The sequence below is a fragment of the Rhinopithecus bieti genome, unplaced genomic scaffold (assembly GCF_001698545.2).
Source record: "Rhinopithecus bieti isolate Rb0 unplaced genomic scaffold, ASM169854v2 scaffold_47952, whole genome shotgun sequence".
In the NCBI taxonomy this organism is placed as follows: Eukaryota; Metazoa; Chordata; class Mammalia; order Primates; family Cercopithecidae; genus Rhinopithecus; species Rhinopithecus bieti.
The window spans coordinates 73424-95926 of record NW_016820098.1 but is presented as its reverse complement, the minus strand read 5'-3'; the positions used below and the strand labels follow the sequence as shown (position 1 = coordinate 95926).

At 43.5% G+C, this 22503-nt stretch overlaps 1 protein-coding gene across 2 annotated transcripts in view; it reads left to right on the top strand.

The window, feature by feature from the left end:
* BAALC (BAALC binder of MAP3K1 and KLF4) overlaps nucleotides 1–20734 on the top strand; it is an 85069-nt gene extending 64335 nt beyond the window's left edge. The window contains exons 2-3 of one of the 2 annotated variants that reach the window (XM_017859475.1): nucleotides 4378–4544; nucleotides 18419–20734. In XM_017859475.1, the coding sequence (XP_017714964.1) occupies nucleotides 4378–4544; nucleotides 18419–18529 (278 nt within the window). In that variant the 3' untranslated portion in view covers nucleotides 18530–20734. The remainder of the gene's footprint in view (nucleotides 1–4377; nucleotides 4545–18418) is intronic. The other variant, XM_017859476.1, reaches the window with a different exon arrangement.
* Nucleotides 20735–22503: the final 1769 nt, after the last annotated feature.

Sequence of the window (22503 nt, the reverse complement as noted above, 5' to 3'; positions counted from 1 at the left end):
TCACAGGGCCTGCTGTGCTCACAAGGGGCCCTGTGCGTAGGATCTAATGCTCTGCAGGCACCATCTTGAAATCCCTCACACTTTTGTCTTTTAATGTGTGTTTTGTAAGTAAATCCAATGGACAAGGGAGCGTGTCCCCGGGCTTGGAGCTCTAAATCATACTTGGCCCCATTTGCTGTTGCCTTTCTGCCTCCCTGGGATATGTTCCCTGCTGCCTGCTCTTGATCCTGGTGCGCTAGGTCTCTCCTTGCTTCCCTGCTGCCCTCCTTGGGTGTCAGCAACTGGATTGCATTGGGGGAAGGGAGAAGGGAGCTGTGTTTCATGTCCTTCAAACCCCAGAGGGACCTGGCCATAGGCATGGGGAGGATTGGGGTCAGGTGTGCCCCTTGAAGTGTCTCAGGTATGACAAGAGAGTGGCCATCCCCATCCAGGCTGGCAGCATCATGGTGCATTCAGTGGATGGCTCCGTAGGGGCCTCTCACTCACCTTTGACCCGGGTACCAAGTCATGATGCACATAGAAAATGGCAACATCTGGAGGTTGGGTGTTGGGGCTCACACCTGTAATCCCAGCACTTTGGGAGGCCAAGGTGGGTGGATCACTTGAGGCCAGGAGTTTGAGACCAGCCTAGCCAACATGGTAAGACTCCATCTCCACTTAAAACACAAAAATTAGCTGGGTGTGTTAGCGCATGCCTGTAGTCCCAGCTACTCAGGAGGCTGAGGCAGTTCAGTTGCTTGAACCCAGGAGGCAGAAGCTGCAGTGAGCTGAGATCATGCCACTGCACTCCACCCTGGGCGACAGAGCAAGACTCCGTCTCAAAAAAACAAGGCAACATCTGTATGGCACACTGGAGGAAACAGCAAGCAAAGGGAGCCCTGGCCAGCCTTGACTCCCACTCAGTAGCCCTAAGGGTTGAAGGCAGTCCTACCCTAGGCTTAGGAAATGGAGTCTCTACCTTGGTCTTGTGCTTCAGACACCCCTTGCCCCTTTCACCCCATCAGCCCCACCCTTCCCACAGGGTGAGTTATCCAGAGGCCAAGGGGACATATCTACCAAAGCCTCAGCCCTCCTTCAGAATTCATTGCTTTTATTCCCCCAGTCCATCACAGACAAATATGTGGTTCTACTGTTTGTGATTAATACACAACTCACCCTACTTATGACTCACCACCTGAGTTTAAAAACACTCAACCTAGTTTGCACCCAGTAAGTTCAATCAGGCAAGTCTGCCTTTGGATGTTCTAGCAATGTCAAGTTGCTATAGAAATTTGTAAATGCTTGCACTCAGTTCTTATATGTATCCCACAGCAGACAGTAACAACAGTTTGGTCCCTGGAGGACACTACATAGCACTATTCTAGACTCTTCTGTGGGTTGTGGGACCCTAGAATCTAGTCTGAATCACACCAAATCCAAATCCACACCAAGCCTGCTTCCAGGGTCTTCATGGGTCTGTTTTCCTGATCTCTCCTGCAGGTGTACACTGCCCTAGCCCCAGGCTGTTTGCAGGGAGGAGTGGGCAGAGATGAGACATGTGTGCTGTGGTATTCATACACATGCATCTCAGGTCCCTTTAGGTACAGGATAGAGAACAGGTGGGAATGGGAAGAGACAGCGGCAGGCTGTAACTGGTGGAGGAAGGAAGCCATAAGGATTTGGGGCAAGCCCAGCTGCAGGAATCCATTTATCTGTTCACCTTGAAGCCATCACAGCACCCCAATGTGCTGAGGCCTGCCAGTGAGGGAGCTCTGGACCAGATATTTTCCACTGTGACTTTCAATGTTTTGAATTCTGATTTCTATCCCATGGTCACAGTTGAAAGCTCATTAGCATTTGGCAGAACAAGTGGGTGACACACGGATAGGTGTCCTGTGGACACTGCCATCTCACTGTGTGGGAACTGCAGTCTTAGCAGGTCTGCCACTCAACACCCTCCCGCCCTTGATATACAAAAATACACTGTGCTTCTGATGCCTGCCCTATGGCAAATAATTTCTCAACACCCAGGGAAAGCATTTTGTTTGTTTTTCTTTACGTTTGATTAAAAGCAAGCCCAGGCAAATACCCCAAAGGAAAGAGAAACAAATGACTTTACAATTAAAATAAAAACCTACACAATTAGTCATTAGGCATACAAATAATATAACATCTTTAGTAAATCAAGAAGCATTAATCCAAGCAATGAGATACTTTATTTTACCTCTTAAATTGACAAAGATGAAAACCAGAAAAGAAAACATTCAGTATTTGTCAGGATTTAGGGAATATTGCTGTCTTATATACTATTGACAGATGGTCAAGAGAAGAAAGACTTGTAGAGGTAAATTTGAAAATATATTGCAAAAGACTTAAAAGTGTGTATATCCTTTGAAATCTTGAAAACATCGTTTCATAGTCTTCTTATGAAACGATGTTTTCATAAGATGAATGAAAAGTTGATGTCAGTCTCACTCTTGAGTTTTTTTTTTTTTCCTCTTCTGAAGCCGTTCTTGATATAATTGATGTTCTGAAACTTCACTAAGGTCTGTCTTAGGTTGGGCTTCTCTTTTTACTTATCTTGCCAAGTATTTGGTAGCCTACTTCAAATTGAGGTTTCACATCTTTCTTTGGTTCTAAGAAGTCTTTATCTATCATTTCTGTGGATATTGCTTCCCCTCAATCTTCTCTAGCCTCTCATCTAAAACTCTTATTAGATCAAGGTTTAATTTACTGGATTTCTATCCTGCATTTCCTCATAACGTTCAGCCCTCTGTCCTACCACAGAGGATTCCTTGGCCTGCCCTTTCAGCTCACTAAATTGCTCTTTCTGTCTATCGTGTTGTTCAGCTTCTCTATTGAGGGTTTTTTCTTTCAACATTTAAGATTATTATTTCAAATATCTCTGAACCTTCTTGGGTGACTCTTATCCTCATTTTGTGGTTATATTATCTTCATTTTTCTGAGCAGATTGACTACACTTATTGAAAATTCTTTTCTGAATACCATATTAACTCCATTTCTTTTGGGGATCTCCATTGCAGAGTTAGTTGTCTCTTTTTTATGGTGTTGACCTTCCTCAAATGTTTGCTCATTCTTGTTTTTGTATGATTTTTGTAACTGAAGTTTCCTGCTAGAATGTCATCTGTATCTATTTGAGAGACCCATTTGGAGAGCAAGGATGGGAACTACTATTGGCCTAACTCTTGGCAGTATTTTCAAAATACCAGTCTTCTTAACCAGGGTTTTTGTTTCTCTCAGGTGTCTCCAGCTCCTGAGAGCACTGCCATTCTCTCTAGTCCTTGCCCCTCACAGACTCCTCTATTGTTGCTGACTGGCCTCAGCAGGTGGAGGAGTAGAAAGCCCGGGCTACCTGGCTGCTCCTTGCCTCCCTGTAACTACAGCAGAGACTCTGTCAGCTTCTGGCATCATACTTGGCATTCCCTGTCATGCTTCCTGGGCCACCTTTTCTCTTTCCAATAAGATTATTTTCATCCTTTATTAATTCCTCAGTGTAGTCCTCTCCCTTTTCAGTGAGGCTATTTATTTAAACTTCTTTCTATCATTTCTTGGCATTTGTTGTAAAAGGCACACATACTCAGTCCAACACTTTGAGATGGAGCTATTTAAAAAATTTATGTATTGGCCAAGCATGTTGTCTCATGCCTGTAATCTCAGCACTTTAGAAGACCAACGTGGGAGGATTGCTCAAGGCCAGGAGTTCAAGACCAGCCTGGGCAACATAGTGAGACCCTGTCTCTACAAAAAATATACAAAAATTAGCTGGGCATGGTGACACATGCCTTTAGTCCCAGCTATTTGGAAAGCTGAGGTGAGAGGATCGCTTGAGCCCAGGAGTTTGAGACTGGAGCAAGCGATGATCATGCCACTATACTCCAGCCTAGACAACAGAGCGAGACCCTCTATCTAAAAAAACAAAACAGAACAAAAACCCAACATTTACATAACCTTCAAGCCAGTAATTCCACTTCTAGGAATTTATCCCAAGGAAGTAATTTAAAATAAAGCTTTAACCACAAGGCGTTTCATCACAGTAAGATTTATTAGGAAAATGTGGAAACAAATATCCAAGCAGAGGGGATTAGGTAAATAAATGATGACATAGACATGCGAAAAATAATATGGCAGAATATTTAATGGTATAGAAAAAAGTCATCAAGGTATCATTAAGTAAAAATTTCAGGTTACAAAATTGTTTTAAAATCTCCTTTTGTAAAAGCATACATGTTGTTATAGAAAAGCATAGCTCTGCATGGTGGGATTTCTGCCAACTTTTGTTTTTTCATTTTGACTATCTTTTTCTCCTCCATTTTGGGATTGTTTGCAACATCTGCCATGTGCAATCTTCTGGTTCCATCCTCTGCTTACCTCCCCCAGGCGTGCTGGAAGATGGACTGTCCTCCAATGGTGTGCCCCGATCTACAGTCCCAGGTGGAATACCCAATCCAGAGAAGAAGACGAACTGTGAGACCCAGTGCCCAAATCCCCAGAGCCTCAGCTCAGGCCCTCTGACCCAGAAACAGAATGGCCTTCCGACCACAGAGGTAGGGTTACAGCCACAGAATCAACTGGGGACTGGAGAATGGGGGCAGGGCTTGCTTCAGGGCAGAGCCACGCAGCAGCTGTGTCCAGGGAGGGACCAGGGATGGCTCACCTTGGCAATAAAAAGTCTCTACCCCACCCATGTAAAAATTGCTGCAAATCCCACCCCAAAACCCTGCCTTGAGGGTTGTTGCTTTTTGTTTCCATGTGTATGTTTGCTTAGGTACAACTTTATTCAAGGATATTGTTTTCTGTGGCCACTGTCACCATGTTGATGGTGAGGACTGTGCTGGTTAGAGGCACCAGTCTTAGGCCAGGCAGCTGGCCAGTCTCAGGGGTTGGCAGGTTGGAGAGTGGGCAGAGGAAGGAAAGAAAAGACCAGAGTTGTTGGAAACAAGCCTGACATTTTACTCAGGTCCTCCAACCAGGTGGGCAGTGGAAGGGCCCCCAAGGGTGGCTCTCATAGCAGAATGTGGTGACAATATCATCCCCAGACTGTTGGAAGAGGCAGGGCAGTGATTTCCCTGGACGTGGCTGGCATCCTTTCTTTTCTCCAAGAGCTATTTTTGGGAAGCTTCTCTTATGGGTACAGGAGAGGCAGCCCAGAATGAACACTCTTAGTAGGCTGGGCTCAGGCATCTGCAGTCTCTTCCTCTTCCATCCAGTTCCTCCTTCTGACTTCCTTGTCTTCCCTATGCCCCACCCCCTTCAAAATCCACTGCTTACCCTATGCTCCATACCCATTTTCTCCTATCCTTCTGTCAAAATGATACTGAACCAGGCTCATTCTGTCTGTTCACAGCAAACCAATCACTGTAACAATGGGTTTTGCAAAAGAGAAACTTTATTCATGAGGCAGCCAAGTGAGAAGGCAGAAGAACAGATCCCAAATCTGCCTCCACAAAGATAGGGTTTAGGGCTATCTATGGGATAAAGAAGCTGGGTAGTCTAAGGCATGGAGAAAGATGATTGGCAGTGGGGGAAAGTGAGATAATCAATAGTCTGTGCTTGCATAGTCATGGTTCATGGCTGTTCACAGGACTCATGTTGAGAAAATGGCTGTGTTTGCATGATCTTCAGAAAGAGTTTTGGTCTTCTGACTTCAAAAGGTCACCTCTTGGGCATTTCTACAAACCCAGTTGAAGGGTCAATGATCTCAACTGGCTTTAACTGGACAAGAGCTAACCCCAAGTTCCTGAAAAACAACTTTAAGCAACTGTTACAGTGGTGATCTATATGTCAGATATGTAGTCTGTAACAAAGCTAGTGGATTGGTTAGCTATGGGACTTTTAGCTATATAGGTTTTAAGATTAACTAGAAGTAAGTGATTAAAAGCAAGCAATGCAGGTTAAGTTTGATAGGCTTAATCAGGTTAGCCCCAGTTCCAAAACTTACTGTTCCTGTCCCTTCAGGTCAATGCCACCTGTTTTCTGAGAGTGCAACTCATTATCTAATGATGGAATTCTTGCTCATATCAGTGAGTTTGCCTCTCTAAGTTTTGGTCAGAAAACCTGTTGCAAATTCATCTCTAAAGCTCATTAACTAAGGGCCTTTCAGAAATCACTAAGCTCTCAGAATCTCAGGTTCATTATCCACACAATGGAAATAATACCAAAACGAGTGAACAGATGGGCCTGCTCTTATAAACTGGGATATAGATAAGAATGGCAGTTACAATTAATGGGACAGTTAGGCACACAGCGCCATAACCCACTTAAATGAAACACTAATGGGGGCGCTGCACACACTGGAGAAGGTGATAGGGGGTGTAGATTTCAGGGTTGTGGTGTCCTTCTTAGAGTTCTGTATTGTCTACTTTGTCTATGCATAAGCTGACCTTCTAGAGACCTAATCATCATTGCCATCTCTCAAGACAGTCTGGACCCTGTGGTGACTGCTCTACCACAGGCCCAGATATTTTTCTTCTAGTCTCCTCCCCACATTTGTGCCCTCACCCTCTGAGCCAGGATGAGCCATGGTCAAGAGGAAGCAGCTTTGCCTGGTGGATGGCATGATCCGTGCACTTGTTTCCTCACCTCATTTTCTGCCCGCCTCATTCATCACTTTAAAATTGTGTTTTGCAGTATACAAGGTGCTTTTAAGTGTACTGGCTCCTTAAGTTCCCCTAAGAGCATTGTGAAGTAAGCATTATCCCCATTTTATAGATAAGGAAACTGAGGTTCCTTTGATTGTGTTACATGAATAAGGCCACATAAGTGCTGTGGAAGGATGTTGGTAACTTTAAATTGGAAAAGGTTTCTATTAAGAAGATAGAACATAAGAACTGCAAGTACATTTTAAAAATGAATAGTGTATTAGTCAGTTGTTGCCTCAATAATGCTGCATAACAAAACACAGCAACATTCAGTTGCTTGAGACAACACCTCCCCCCACCCCCACCACTGCCACCATGGTCAGCTATAACTTAAATAGGCTCAGCCTGACTTTTCAAGGGCTGGCTCGGTCTGTTCCATATATATCATTCTGGAAACCAGGCCAAGAAAGCAGCAGCTTTCTGGGATATATTCTTATGACTATGGCAGAAACACGAGGGGGCAAAACCAAACTACTTGAACACATTTCATGTCTCTGCTCACATCATACCGACTAATATCCCATTGGCCAAAGCAAGTCAAATGGACAAGCCCAACTTCAAGCAGGGAAACATACTCTGTCCAAAGTGGAGAGAGAGCAAAGAATTAGGGGCAATAATGCAGGCTACCACATGCCGCATACATACACAAAGAAATGCAACTCATAACTTCAGTGAATTCTTATAAGGTGGCACATCCATGTAACCATCATGCGGATGAAGATATAGAACATTATCACCAGCCCAGAAATCCACAATGTCACCATTCTTCTCACTCCTAGTATTATAGATCAGTTTGGTTTATTTTTGAGACTTTTATAAATAGAATCATAGAAGTGTGAACTTTTTCATGTCTGGCTTCTTTTGCTCAACATTATCCTTGTGAAAATCACCCATGTTGTTCTGAGTTGCAATAATTTTCTCATTTTCATTGTTATGTATATTTCTTTATATGAACACGTTGCAATTTAACCATTTTACTTGATAAACATTTGGGTTGTTTCCAGTTTGGGGCTATTGTGAACAATACAGCTTTTAATGTTTGTGTGCATGTCCTTTGGTGGACAGCACTTCTTTTGGGAATATACTTGGGAGTGGAATTGCTGGGTCATAAGACAGGGGTATATTTGACTTTCATAGACACTGACAAATAGTTTTCCAAAGTGGTTATGCTGCTTTATACTCTAACTAGCAGTGGTCGAATTTCAGTTACGGAACAAAAGAATTAAAAATCAGTAAGTTGTGCTTAGTCTTCTTCCTTGTGGTAGCAACTACTTATTCTTTTATTATTTATTTACTTATTTTTAGACCAGGTCTCACTCGATTACCCAGGCTGGAGTGCAGTGGTTCGGTCACTGCTCTCTGCAGCCTCCAATGCCTGGGCTCAAGTGCAGCCTCTCAACTAACTGGGACCATAGGCACACACCACCATGCCCAGCCAGTTTGTTAATTATTTGCAGAGAGGAGATCTCACTATGTTGCCCAGGCTGGTCTCAAACTCCTGAGCTCAAGCAATCCTTCTGCCTCAGCCTCCCAAAGTGCTAGGTTTATAGGTGTGAGCCACGGCACCCAGCCAGTAGCAAATATTTATTCATGTGTGGTCTAGGTACGACATAGGGTACTAAGCACTTTGTTATATTATCTCTTAATCCTCACAATAACTCTAAAATGTTGACATTGTTATCTCCAATTTACAGGTGGGAATTGGTACTCAGATATAGCTAGGGAAAGTAGGTCCCCATGCCATGCCCCCCCCCACACACATACACACACACTCACACACATATACATACACACACGCACACACATACGCACACACGCACACACACATCTACACACATACACATACGCGCACACACACACACACACGCACATACAGCATGCACACATGCACGCACACATGCACATACACACACCCACACACATACATGCACACACACATGCACACACACGCGCACATGCAGCGTGCACACACGCATGCACACACATGCACATACACACACGCACACACACATGCACACACAAACATGCGTGCACACATGCACATACACGCACATACACATGCACACTGTGCACACACACACTCATACACTCACACGCGCACACACCCACATACGCTCACACATGCACATACACACGCACGCGCAGACACGCACATACACACGCACATACACATGCGCACCACGCACACACATATGGACGCACACACACACTCACATGCACACACACGCACATACACATGCACACACTCACACATCACATACACATGCACGTGCAGACGCACATACACACCCATGCGCACACACATGCTGCACGTGTGCACACACACACGCACACACACATGCACACACATACATGCACACACGCGCACACACATACACGCACACACACAAATATATGCACACACATGCATACACGTATGTGCACACACATACACGCACACACATACACGCACACTCACACATACACACACGCACACACATACACGCACATACACAGACGCATACACACACATACACACACACACAGCCAGACGCATACACACACATACACACACATTTTGGGAGCTCTTGGGGCTTTAAAATGGGGCTGGCAGAGTCAGCCCCCATAGGGCTTCAACAGCAGTGGAAACTATCACAGAGGAGTGATGACCACACACACCTGCCCAACGCAGCACCCCTGGGCAGATGATGCATATCGATGAGCAGCCTGTGCAGCTTTTGTTTTCATAATTAAGTGAACGTGGCTGTGTTGTAACTATTTTCAAAATAAGATCAGGGAGCTGATAACTTCAGTTTTAAGGGTTTACATTTAAAAGATAATCAGTGGTCTTCACATCCTGAGACCTCACCAGTCACTGGCCATTCTGAGTCCCTCAAAGACCAAGGCAAAGGTTTTCTGTCTAAGATGTTAGTTTAGAAGCTAAATTTACCTGTGATTGATGCTTCTGTCAGCAGTGCTATCTCATACCAACACTCAGGCAGGCTCTCAACTGCCTACTATCTGCCCAAAGAAAATACTTTTCTTCCTATTCCCTCCTGGGCCTTTGATATACTGTTTTTTCCTAGTGTGTCTCTTAGACTCTGGGCCAAAGCTTTGTGCATTTTCAGTATCTGGCTCAGTCAGTATCCACTTGCCCCTTCCAGTCTTCCATCACACCCCTATATGAGCTATTAGCATTTCACAGCACTCCTCTTAGGTGCCATCAGGCCACCTGGTTGGTGGTTCTTTGGCAATTTTTTTTTTAAAGCTTTCCTTCTCCAGAAGACCCCTTTCATGAAGCATGTGTCCTCATCCACAGACCTACTGCAGGGCTGCCATTCAGATTTACAAAACAAATTTGTATGTGAAAGGCAATCCTTGCTAGGCCTGGAAAATTTTTCATCACTTCCTATAACTACTCTTAGGATTCATTCATCAAATGTTCATTGAGTGCTGTCTAGGTGCCAGGCACTGTTCTAGTGCCAAGGATCCAGGGGTAGAAAAGACAGACACAGCTTTTGCTCTGAAGCAGCTGCTAGTTTTAATGGAGCTGGGTTGGGAGCCAAATAATATAGAATAAATTAAGCATTTATAGACTCTGAATGGTGCTATGAAGGAATTAGAAGGTCACTAGTCAGGGGTGGCAGCTACTCTATTTAATGCAGATGACACCTCACATTTAAGCTGCTTTCCGAAGGGTGATGGGGCAACTAATGCTGCTCATGGCTGTCAGCAACTGCACCTTGTGTTTGGAGCCCTTTTCCACTTCCTGTCCCATCAAACAAACCATATCTTCCTTTTTGTCAATTCCCTCCAGTCCCCCTGCCTTCTGATGCCTGGTGTTAACAGGTGTTAACTGGCAAGAAGATTGTGACAAAAATGATCTTTCACAAATTGGAACTGACCGTCTCGGTGGGGAGCTCTTTCTTTTTCTCTGTTGCACCTTGATTTCCCCAGTCATTTGGAGACTTACTGACTCCACAGTGTCTGATAAATCATTGGTTTGGTCTCCTTCATCCAGCTCCCTACCTGAGCTCAACAAACAACATGAGAGGCAGCGCTGTAGTTGCTTGTCTTCTCCCGCTAATTAGTTGTTCAGGAACTTTGAGCTGCCTCCAAACATTTACTCTCTAACCTAAATGTGCCATTTCCTTGGGCTTAGGACTCTTGTTCCCCACCTCCCCCCATCCCGCCCACCCCGCTTAAAATACCTCCTCAAGTATTCAGCTACAGTAGAAATGTACATGTGACCATAGCTCAAGTGGAAAAGGCTCTGACATGTGGCTGGCCTTCCAGGGAACCCTCCTGTCTTCAGAAGCTACATATTTTTCAAGTTGCTTTATTATTATTGGCAAAGTGACTGGACCATGCTAAAGGAATTAGCAGGGGGACTGATTCTCAGCTAAGGAGTTTTCGCCTCCTCCTGCCCCCTCCCCCAGTGTCTGGTCAACATCATTGGCAAGGCCTGGCCCAGTCTAGGAGAGACAGGTGAAGGTCCACAGAGCTAGGAGACCTGATCAAGAAAGGAGATTAGGACCAGCCCAGGATTTCTCCTGGATAAGGAAGAGTTTGGAAAGTAAATATGAGTCTCTCCTAGAAAAACAAAAACAGGACATTATAAGGAGGGAGAGAATAACAGAAACCTGTGGGAAAACCAAAGGGAGGGAAAGCTATTAGAAGGGCACTTTGGTGTCCTCTCTAGTGCAAGCCTGGGGAAAAAGGAAGGAATTTAGCAATACAGAGATGTGCACCTACCTACTGGCTGCTACCTCTTGTAGAGATTTGCAAGACTCGGTGTTCATCTAAGGGTCTGCAGTCAAACCAGTTCAACTAGAAGGCTCTCAGGGCAGAGACTGCCTTATTTTTCTTTATATTCTTCCCTTAACTCCTGAGCCTACTTCAGGGTTATGAACCTAACAGGTACTCGCTACCTACGTGTTGATTAAATGAGACAGCCTAGTCATCACTCAGATTAGAAAAGGTTCCCATAGCTTCGACCCCACCCATCCCGGCTCTGCATCACCGTCCTGTGATGACTGTTCTGTGGGTGCCCAGTTGCTTTCCTAAAGCAGGTTCTGCTGCCTTCCTAATGTCTGTTCTTCTATCTGAGGTTCAAGTTGAAAAGCAACAACTGCTTTTGGCACTTGATACAAACTCCCAGGGTGAGTAAGTCTAAGTGTAGATGGGGAAGGGGGCTGTGGTCTGCATAGAATGTGCTCCAGGTTTGGAGGATTCTTGAGAGTTTTACCTGCAGCATGGTCTGACCCCTGCCTTCCAAGGCTAGCAGCTGGCCCTTGGTGGAGTTGCTAAGATCAAATATCCCCTGACTGACCTTGCATTAATGCCGCACAGATTCACAAAGCAGCAGCAAATAAATTCACAGAATTTGAGAACAACTAGGGTGTGTTATTGTGTATCTTCCTTTCATGAGACCTGTCTGAAAAGAAGTCAAACATCTGGAGTTGCAGCTGTCAAACTCTAGTCTTTAATCTTTTGGGAAGGAAAAGAGGATAAAACTAATATTTCGAAGTGCCTGCAACGTGCCAGACACACTATGACATCATTTTTAACCCTTACAGCTCTAAAAGGTAAGCAGCATCATTTCCTACCTGGGAAAACAGAGGCTCAGAAACTAGATATCTGGTCAACATGGCCCAAGGAGTCATGATTTGACTGTGTTCAAATTCAAACCCAGATCTCTCTCCGTCTAAGCCCCATGTTCTTCCTTCCCATTATCTGAAACTTAGTGGTGGAGAATTTAGAGTGAGCCTTGGCAGAGTTGTGAGAGGTGGGATACGAAACCTGGGGTCACCATCTTTAGTTTGACTCATCACCAATATTGACATTGGCCTTGAGTTAAGTGCATTTGCCTGAGTGGTTTCAGCTGCCTCATTGGGAAAATGAATACAGTAACATTCCCACCTGTCTCTCAGGAATGCAAGGAATGATTAATCAGGGATGTAATTGAAATCTTGCAGGAAAGTTCTGGGACACTGAGGCAGGGCAGTGCACACAGTTTCTGTTCCTAGGGATTTTCCTTTTCTTTTCTTTCTGAAGATTTATCTTCACACATTTGTTCATGGTCAAGTTGTTTATTGAGTGTCTATTATGCGACAGACACTAAATTAGAGTCTGGCGATACTATAATGAACAAAATAGACTAGGTTCCTACTGTCTTGAAGTTTACAATATGAGAAGAAAGTAAAAAATAAGTTAAAAAATAAATGCAAAATTTAAACTGTGGTTAAAGGCCAGGAAGGAAGTAAAGAATATAGGGAAAGAGAATAATAGAGCCCTATGCTTGTATAGGCCTAGAAAATCCCTGCAACATTCTGTAAGAAATTATTAGTCATAATTATCTCTAGGGAAGGCACTAGAAGCCCTTCTTTACTCGTTGAATTTCTTTTTGCCATAATTATGTCTTCCTTTTATAATTAAAAATACTACTTATACAGAAAAATTGGTATCTCACACATCATAATCTCAGAAGCCATGCTTTTCTTTGTTTGTAAAGAACTATGAAAAGGTTTGTATAATCCCATATTAGGTACAGATATATTTGTGAAGTTCAAGCAAAGCTGAGAACATCTCTATTTCCATCTGTGGGGAAAGTGAGAAAAGGCTGAACAAAGGTAGCTGCAGTCTTGAATCCAGGTCTCCAGGAGCAGCCAAGCTGTCCCAACCTCCACAGGAAACAGGCTAATTATTGACATCTGAACCCCAAGATAAACAAGTCTGTCTGGGTCAGAGACTGGCAAGAGGTTATCACGGCCAATCTGGTTACCCTTGAGAAATGGCAGACTACTCTTAATTAAAGAGGCAGTATCAAGAAGACTAAAATCTATGATTCACGGGTACTAAAGCTGCAGAAATTAAAATGAGGTAAGGAAAGAGTTGAAAAGCTGTAAAACTGGGTGAGAAACCAGAGGTGGCCCATTAACAAGAGTCAATGGTGATAAAACTCACAAAACAAGAATGTTAGAAGTAGAGGAAGGATTGGCACGGCTGCATGAGAAAAAGGTGCCAATTAGGCTCCTCTCATTATGGAATTGGGGCCATACATTTTTTTTTTTAAGCCAGTAATTGCAATAGAAACACATTTTCTTTTCCTGTCATTAAAAGGGACGGGGCGTGATGTTAAATAAAAGGTTTGGTTGGCTGAAAACTACATCAGAGGGAAAAATATGTTGTATAAAGCATCACAGGCACTGAGGGGCAAAATGGTGTGGTAGTTTCTTGTATTTATGTTGCTCTTCTCGGCGGAGGGCAAAACAACTCACTTCTCCAAACTTCTAGATAAAATATCTGGCATTATAGTTCTTTTTCTCATCTTCTTTCTGTCTTGTTTGGCCTTGAAATCTAAGGTTTTTGGGTTGTAACTAGATTGTGTTGATGAAAACAAACTCTGTAAAATATTTGAAGAGATTTATTCTGAACCAAATATGAGTGACCATGGCCCATGACACAGCCCTCAGGAGATCCTGAGAATATGTGCACAAGGTGGTTGGGGCACAGCTTGGTTTTGTATATTTTAGGGAGGCATGAGACATCAATCAAATATGTTTAAGAAATACATTGGTTTGGTTTAAAAAGGCGGGACAACTCAAAGCAGAGTGGGCGGGCAGGAGGTGGGGACTTCCAGGCTATAGGTAAATTTAAACATTTTCTGGTCGACAGTTGGTTGAGTTTGTCTAAAGACCTGGCATCCATAGAAATGAATGTTTAGGTTAAGAAAAAGGATTGTGGAGACCAAGTTTTATTGTGTAGAGGAAGCTCTTAGATGGCAGACTTTAGAGAGAGCAGGTTGTAAATTTTTTACAGACTTAAAGGGGTGGCTGGCTCTTAGACTGATTACCTCCTCTGATCTGGGAAGGAAGGAAGGAAAAACAAAGGGGAAAAAGGATTCTCTTAGATGTGGATTTTCCACAAAGACTCTGTGGGGCAATTTCAAGATATGGCAAGGAAATTATTTTGGGGTAAAACATTTTGATTTTCTTCCTTGTTATGCCAGAGTCAGATCGGAAAGTAAAGTCACGATAACAGGGTAATAAAACCCATCTGAACCGAGAATTATGGTTGTAGGATATGACCTCTCCCAGCCCCTAGGAATTTTGGGCAAGATTTAAAAAAATCAGAGCTTTAGTCCTCACTACTCTTTTTTTTTTTTTTTTTTTTTTTTGAGACCGAGTTCGCTCTGTCACCCAGGCTGGAGTGCAGTGGGCTGGATCTTGGCTCACGACAAGCGCCGCCTCCCGGTGACACCATTCTCCTGGCCTCAGCCTCCCCAGTAGCTGGGATAACAGGCACCTGCCACCTCGCCCTGGCGAGGTTTTTTTGTATTTTTTAGTAGAGACGGGTTTCACCGTGTTAGCCAGGATGGTCCCTCGATCTCCGACCTCGTGATCCGCCGTCTCGGCCTCCAAAGTGCTGGGATTACAGGCTTAAGCCTACCGCGCCCGGCCAGTCCTCACTACTCTTAGAAAGAATGATTTAAAGGACAGGAGGAGTTACAGACAAATAACAAGAAATGCTTAGTTTCAAGGTTGTGTGATTTTATCAGTTCTCTGCTTTTGGGGAAAAATAAGCCCATAAAAGTCTTTGCTAGCCCTGGTGCCAGTTCAGGCTCAGAAAACCTGAGTGTAAGACTGAACCCTAAACAGTATTGCCTACTGGTTGTTAAAGCAAAGGTACACTGACAAGTGTAGTGCATTTATTCATTCATTCATTCACTTATTCGAACAAAGTTAAACTGAGAGCTTATGATGTCTCAGAACTGTGCTAGGCACTAGGAACACACAGAGGAAAGCAGTGACATCCTATCTCATGAAATCAATAGATAAGACTAAAATTATGTAGAGTCAAAATTATCCTTAAATGTTTCTCAAATCACCCATAAAGTGTTATCTTTGGTTAGGTTCCCTAGAAGCAGAACCTGAGATAAGGATGCAAGTAATTGAAAGGATGCAAGTAATTGAAAAAGTACTCTCAGGTGAAACCTGCATGGTAGTGGAAGAAGCAGGGCAGGGCAGAGGATCAGATTCAGCAAATGCGTGAGTTCAGTCAGCTGAACAGCTATAGTCTAGCCTCAGCCTGACTACAAGGAGCCGTGGGGCACACAAAGCACCATGGATTTGTACCCCCAAAAGACAAAAAGGGCAGCCTTTTGTATCCTAGCAATCAGGCATGGGATAGGGGCCTCTCCAGGACATGGGCCTATTTGGCATTCCTGGAGGAGGTGGCTCCAATCGGATGTGGGCAGTTCTCAAAAGAAGAGTGTGCTGTGAGCAGTTAGCAGCCAACAGTCACAGCAGCTGGGAGAGATGCTCTGGCAGAGTAAAGGGAATCTGGAGAGGGATGTCGCCATCAGCTACACAAGGACACAGGATTTATGTGACATGTTAGAAACATACATATCATTTGTTAATAAATACAACAGAACAATAGATTTTTCTCCATCAGTGCAATAGTTCACCATTTATTTGGATGCACTACAGAGGAAGTAGTTTGCTTGTGTTCAGGGGCCATGTTGTATGAAAAATGCACATCTCTCAACACCCAGCACAAGGAGATGCTCATGCCTGGAGGGGTGTTCCCACAGGATCTGAGGCAGACTATGTTCCTAGGAGGCAGACCCAGATGTCATTACACAGGATGTTAGGAAGTGTCCTTGAGGCCAACACCTGTGGAAAGGGGCGATGGAAGCAGGAGTGAGTTAAGGGAGAAGTCCAGCCACCCCTGTCCCGTGCAGCTAAATGGCTTGTGGGAGCTGACCTGTTTAGGGCCCAAATGGTCAGACCTTCATGCCCTTCCATTTACCTGCACATTGGGCCAACTTGGGAAGGGCATGAACTTGAGTGAGGTGGCTCTCTGCAGCTGATGCTGTCCCCTAAAGGGACTACTGGCGGCTACTCGCTGACTGTTCTCCCTGCAGCGAGGCAGCAGGTCCTTTCTGGAATGGGGCTGGGCAGCAAATAACTGTGTCCATCCACTAGTGGAGGCAACTCACAGGCTCACTCGTGTTCACCCCCAGCACACAATCACAAGAATAGGCACAAGACTGCCCCTCACCAAAGTTGTTTTCTCATTGAGGGGGATGGAAAGTCAGGAACTAGACATACATACTTAAAGAACCTACAATTTAATTAATGCTTTAATGTTTAATATTAATTCAGAACTTTTGTCATTGGTTTATCCTTAGTTAGAAGTGGATGGTCTATCCTACTTTTTAAGGTTATTTTTTTCCCATTTTCATTTAGTGACAGGCATTGTACTAAGAACCTTACATGCATTACCTTATTTAATCCATACAAAAATCTTATGAGAGAGATAATATTATTATTCTCCATTTTATAGACAAGGGTTAGAGAGGTTAGAAAAAACTTGCCCATAGTGAAATCATATAGCCAGTATTTGAACCAAAGTCTCTCTGACTCCAGAGCTCAAACTCTTAATTACTCTACTAAAGCCAACTATGAAAACTTTCACATTACCCTTTGATGGACCGTAGCTCATTCACTCATTCACTCAGCAATGGTTCTTTTTTTTTTTTTTTTTTTTTTTTTTTTTTTTTTTTTGAGACAGAGTCTTGCTCTGTTGCCTAGGCTGGAGTGCAGTGGTGCAATCTCGGCTCACTGCAAGCTCCACCTCCTGGGTTCATATAATTCTTCTGCCTCAGCCTCCGAGTAGCAGGGACTACAGGCACCCGCCACCATGCCCGGTTAATTTTTGTATTTTTAGTAGAGACAGGGTTTCACCGTATTAGTTAGGATGGTCTCGATCTCCTGACCTCGTGATCCACCTGCCTCAGCCTCCCAGAGTGCTGAGATTACAGGCGTAAGCCACCACGCCCGGCCACTCAACAATGTTTTAATGAACATGCCCTATTCCAGGCTCTGTGCTGTGTTGGTATTAAAGATTCAACAAAGAAACCTCTGATAGGAAGCATATGTGCATGCGTCCTTGTGGGTCATCCTTCTTGACTCTCTGTGTGTGTGTGTGTGTGTGTGTGTATTTGTGATAATCTCAAGAGATTAATGCAAATTGTGAGGACCTTCGCATATTTCTGTGAAAGGAAAATTAAAATCTCAGGACTCCAAACTCACTATGCCAAAGGGAAAAGTTAAGCTTAGCATTAAGTCACCCAAAACTGCTTTCCATTTTGTTTCTAAATAGATAACTGCAAAGACAGAAGGCCACATACCTTTCTGGGGGACTCCCTCACAATTTCTCACAAAGAAATTCCTTGTGGGCCCTAAGATCTTTACCCTAAAACAGATTTCTGTTGGATTTCACCCCATGTAAATTAACAGCTTATCTTCGCAGGTGTGGGACAAAGACAGGACTAGGAGTCATCCTTCTGCTTACTTGAGACAAATGCACATTTTACTCATTAACTATTCTATGTTTCTTTTACCTTATGTAAAAATGCAAGTTCATTGAGCATGAGATGAATGCATATTTGACTGTTTATCTATTCCCTCCTCTCACATATAAAATGTAGATTCAGTGAATGCTCATCAAAGCCTCAAAAGAATGTAACTGTTTGCCCCTTTTCTCTACCCTCTCTTTTCCTTTCCTCTTTCCCCTACTGCCCACTCTTTCCCCCTTAAATATTGAAGTCCTCAAACCCTCTTTGGGAGTTTTCGCACAGATCACAAATGTTCCTGTGATTTGTGTTCCTTTTTCCCAGGCACACTCTCAACTGGGGCAAAATAAACCTCTAAATTGATTGAGACTTGCCTCAGTCATTTACTTTGGTTTACATTTCCTAGTAACTCAATTCACTGTTTTCAACTTAACAGGCTAAAAGAGATGCTAAGAGAATGTCTGCAAAAGAAGTCACCATTAATGTAACAGACAGCATCCAACAGATGGACAGAAGTCGAAGAATCACAAAGAACTGTGTCAACTAGCAGAGAGTCCAAGCAGAAGGGTAGATGGACTTCTGTGTCCTTCAAGGCACTGGATACCATCAAAGAACCTTGAAGAAGTGGCTGCACCTTGCTGGACCTGAATGCTACTGAGTCCCTGGCAAGACTGGTCTTACCTGGCAGCAAACTGCTGCCTGGTTTTGTTGGGACCCTTCTGAGCCTTCTACTTATCATGTAAATGTCTTGGCATAGTGCTTACATATGTTAATAAACTGCAGATGTGCAGTTCAGTTTGTCTCTTTGCAACTCCTGTAATAGGGTCTGGTGTAAAAGTAGTGAGTTAAAGCTACAGGTCAGTTTATGAAACAGAAAAGTAGGAATGCATTTCCTGGGTGAAAGAGTCACACCTTAGTACCAAACTCTCCTGCCCATTATAGTGTGTTCTGTTTCAGGCAAGCTTATTCTTTCCTTCTTTCATTTTAAATATTATCATTACAAATCTTACCAGGGTCACTTAAAACCTGGCTTCCATCCAACCCTAAACCCACATATTGAAAAAATCAAGGCAGAGAAAAATTCCTTGTTATCCTTGTTTCCTTAGCTTGGTATGAGACAGATCAGATCCAGTTTCCCATGGATCAACCCACTGCCCATAGCATGTCTTTGGGAGGTGTCTGTGAAGCAGTCATATCTGCTCCTCATCTGCCTGGAAAGTCCTCCTATTCTGATGTCCACATTGGCCTCCAGTCCTTGATGTCACCATGCTTGTGGCCAATGCATCCAAATAAGGATACCCCTCAGGGCTCAGCCAGACATTGCAATTTTGCATAGCTTTCCAGTTCCCTTTGCTTGTCTTCTTAACTGTCTTCCCTCTCTATTGGGGTCATTTGCAATTGTTAATCAAAGATTGAACACTACGTAGGAGAAGGAGATGATCCAGAGACATGTGGCAGCATGCATGGCTTCACCTTGATCTCTCTGTTTACCACCCAGGACTGTCATTTTGGCATCTGCAAAGGAATCACTTTAGAAAGCCAGCACCTGGTTGATGTGTGTTCACACTGACATTAGATTGATGTGCACTGCATTAGAAATGAGGTAACTGACACAGAAAAAGGATGTTTTGATAGGAATAATTTTCTAGTATGTCTTGAAACATGTTCATCTGGATGTATTTTCCTCCAAACTATTGTAGCAGGATTTTTCAAGGATTGTTAACATGCCTGGGATTGGGAAAGATAGGACTAAAGTTGTACCGAACTATACCAATAAATTCCATGTTTAGCAGAAATAGGCAGCCTAATGATGTTATGTTTATATAACATAGTCCAGAGAACTGACATGCAGGTCAAAAGTCAGATACACAACCTCCTCATCTGCTAACTCTGTTATTCTTCAAACCCAAGTGGGTAGTGTCATTTTTCCTTCCTTCTGTCCATTGGCAGATTGCATATTTATTCACTAAACATTAAATGTCCATCCTGTGCCAGGTACTATGCAGATGTTGAGGGATTTGGAGACTAGTTAGTCATTACTGTCTATCCTGAATCTAGCAGTGACTTCATAACTAGGAGACTGAATTAGACCCTTAAGGTATAGTGTGTGTTGCAAATCACTCAGCAATGGAATCTTTTATATTCAGGGTAGGTTTATATCTTAAACTAGGTGTTCTAATCACTGTACAAGACTTTACCATACACAAAACTATAGTTTTTCTAAACCTTTATCATTTTGTGATTCTTTGAGAAAGGGCTTTTAGGAATTTTATGTTCTAAAAAAATGTTCTTAATAATAATAAAATAAAAGCAAAACCTGTGACTCATATGTCCCCACTGACATTACTCAGCAGGAGCCCCCAGCTGCCAAAGGTTGGCAGTGATCCTGCGAGTTCAAGGGCTCTTTCTCCCTGGGGATGTGCTTTGTGGCTTCTCTTTACAGCTTTGTTTCTGCATCAGTTCACTGCTGCATGTTGTTTGGAATTTATCACCGTAAGAAAGTGTCTCTGTTTTATATAGAAACACTTTCTCACTTCCAGGGGAGAAGGAAATGCACGGCATATGATCTGGCCCTCCCCAGAACAATCTGGATTTCACGGAGACAGCAACCAGAAGTTAAACCATGTGACTAAAAATGCATCTGGCTACTTTTTCATGTGTGTATGAGACAGAAACTAATCCTTACTATCCTTTTAGGATAACACTTTTCATGGCAAAGTTTGTGTCAATAAAGTCATTAATTTTAAACATATTTGGGCAGTTACAGAGAATCTTTACCGGAACCTTAAATTTGTATGCAGAGCTATTTAGACTTTTTTTTTTTTTAAACGAAGACCTTTTACATAAGTGATCCCTGTGAATCCTCCAAAAAGCCTTGTGAAGTGGGTAAGGAGAATGCTGTTAGCACCAATTTACACCTATAGAAATATTTATAGTCTAGTCAACTAGTAAGTTTTGGTGCAGAGATTCAAGTGGGGGAAGACTGTCTGCAAATTCAGTTCTTTTCCTACCACCACATGGTGCCACCATGTCTAGAAGGTCTGGTGTAACCGGGAGATGAGGCCATTTAGGGGGGAATTGTCATGGAGCCTCGGGCTGGGCTGAGCCCAAGTCTAAGAGGACAATTTGGGTGATTGGAGGGGGCTAGAGAGAGAGGATTGAAGAGGGCTGTTAGTGAAGGCAGTGATTGGAAAGGGCCAGTGAGTTATCAGGGAGTTTGGGTCTGGTCCAGGCTCACTTATCCCTCCAGAGAGGGTGACCTTGACCTGGTGTGAGAGGTCAGAATACTGAGAGGGACTTTATAGTTCAGAGAAGACAGAAATTGCACTCCTTCGAATAACTGCTTAGACCTAAAGGTAAGGGAAGCCAGGGACTGCCCATGCTGCTGCCAATGCCCTGAGCACAGCTTGGATGTACAGGTAACAGACAGTAGCCCTTCAGACTTTATTCACAGCCCACCTTCACAGTGCTTTCCACAACCCACCCCCACCTCCTAGGGTACCTGAACACACTCCTGTTTGCACTGCCTGAGTCCTGCTAACCTGCATCTGTTTTTGATCCTCACCAGCCAGACTTGCAGGCTGCCCCATGTGACACTGAAATGCTTCCCATTCACATTTGCTGCTCTAAGCAGGGTTTACAACACTGGCAGCTCCTCTGCTGAAATCAGGTAACAGAGCTGCTGTGTTTAGCTGTCATGGTGTCAAAACTTAGGAATTTCACATAAATAGCCAGCTCTGGCAGAGACTCCTACTTTAGAACTCCAGTATCCATCCTTCCCTTCTTCCTTAGTTGAGCACATGTTCCCTTAGAACAAACATTACACTTTCCAGCCTCCCTTGCAGCTAGAAGTTGCTGCACAATTAAGTTCTAGACAATGAAATGAAATAAAAATGAGGCATAGAAGTTTCCAGGAAGTCAGGCTCGCTCTTTCCCCTTTTGCTTCCTGATGTGCAGAATGAGGAGGTAATGGCTGGAGCTACCTCAGTCCACTGGGCCATAAAGTAACTTCAAGAATGAAAACTGTGCCAAGATGAGCAACAAGTTAGAAGGAGCATGAGTCCCTAATTCCTTTGAGCTTCATGAGTCTTTGACTATATACCTCAAACCTCTTTTTGTGGGGAAGAAATATACTTTACTTCATTTAAGTTGCTGTTTCAAATGATTACTCACAGCCAAAACTAATTCCTTTTCAAGTCTGAGAAATTGAACAAAACTATTCTAATTTGTATGCATATACTTCCATCTTTCAAAAAATTGGAAGATCGCTCACCCTTGGGCCCTTGGCTGCTTGGCCACACCTGGCTGGAGTTGATGAGTCTGCATTGGCTATAGCTGGGGGGTCTCAGATTGTGATGGTCCCTACCACTCATTGTGGCTTACACATGGTAACCTCCCCATTTCTGTTACCTGCCAGAACCCAGAGACGTTTGAGGTTGTAACTCCTGCTCCACTTTATGTTCCCAAGCATGTTGTCTTTACACTCTTTTCAGGAGTCATTAGGATACACAAGGTCATATT